The sequence below is a fragment of the Myotis brandtii genome, unplaced genomic scaffold (assembly GCF_000412655.1).
Source record: "Myotis brandtii unplaced genomic scaffold, ASM41265v1 scaffold130, whole genome shotgun sequence".
In the NCBI taxonomy this organism is placed as follows: domain Eukaryota; kingdom Metazoa; phylum Chordata; class Mammalia; order Chiroptera; family Vespertilionidae; genus Myotis; species Myotis brandtii.
In genome coordinates, this window is record NW_005354596.1 from 554,243 (window position 1) to 555,403 (window position 1,161).

A 1,161-nucleotide genomic window follows, 5' to 3' on the forward strand; every position below is an offset into this window, starting at 1 on the left:
CTGAGAGGCTGAGGTAGAGCCCAAGGAAATGGTAGCCGTGGGCACTGATGATGCTGGAGTAACAGTGGAGCTCCTGGTGGTGGCGCCAGAGGCACGTTCCAGGCCAGGGAGGGCGGCCGTGGTGGCTGGTGCTGACAGTGCTGACTGTCAGAGGGGCGAGCAAAGTTGGGGTTCTCAGGGGGATGCTGGAAGGGGTCATGCAGTGTTGTTCGGGGACAAACCCTACTCGGGGGTGAACTGGAAGTGGTTAATTGTCCTTGTCAGCAGCAGCGCCTACTACATCTTGCATGTCTAGATTAGCACATTTGTTCAGTAAAAGTTTATTATGCCCTACTGTGCGCCAGGCTCTGGCACCTCCTACGGGCAGATATCAGGCATATCAAAGTGAGCAAAACAGCCCTCGCTGGTTTGGCTCAGTGGATAGACTGTTGGCCTGCGGACTGAAGGGTCCCTGGTTCGATTCCTGTCAAGGGCACATGCCTGGATTGCGGTCTCGATCCTCAGTAGAAGGCAGCCAATCAATGATTCTCTCTCATCATTGATGTTTCTATCTCTGTCTCCCTCCTCCGTCCCCTCTGAAATCAATAAATAATAATAATTGTTTAAAAAAGTGAGCAAAACAGCCAGGTCCCTGCCCCGAAGGAGTTGCAGTCTATTTGGTGTCTTTCAAACTACCCATCTGGACCTATTAGTGACTCTTGAAATTAATTTAGTGAATCACCGTCATTTTTTTCCCAAGTATTATTTATTTTGGGACTTTTATTAAGTTGCATTTATACATGAACAGATTCATCTTTGATAACTTTGCTTTTACTTATTAAGTATATAAAGTATTATATATTATCTCATAAGACTTTCAGAATTGTATATACTGGGCTACAATATAAAATGTGTATCTTACAAAGGTTGCAGTAAAAAAAGTTTGAAAAACACCAGCCTTGTATATATATCTCATTAAGTCCCGAAAGAGGCCAGTGAAGCTGTTTGTGTTCGGTCTGGGACAGGCCTGGGCCCCCTTAACTCCATGCTCCCACAGCTACCTGGTGGCCCACACCCTGGGGCGCCGGATGCTGTACCCCGGCTCCGTGTACCTGCTCCAGAAGGCCCTCATGCCTGTGCTCCTGCAGGGCCAGGCCCGGCTGGTGGAAGAGGTGAGCCCCC

General features: G+C 48.6%; 1 protein-coding gene across 1 annotated transcript in view; it reads left to right on the forward strand.

Annotated features, from left to right (window-relative positions):
- LOC102257463 (abhydrolase domain-containing protein 16A) overlaps positions 1–1,161 on the forward strand; it is a 15,135-nt gene that overhangs the window by 7,075 nt on the left and 6,899 nt on the right. Inside the window, exon 7 of the mRNA XM_014534513.1 lies at positions 1,037–1,151. Within this exon, the coding sequence (XP_014389999.1) occupies positions 1,037–1,151 (115 nt within the window). The remainder of the gene's footprint in view (positions 1–1,036; positions 1,152–1,161) is intronic.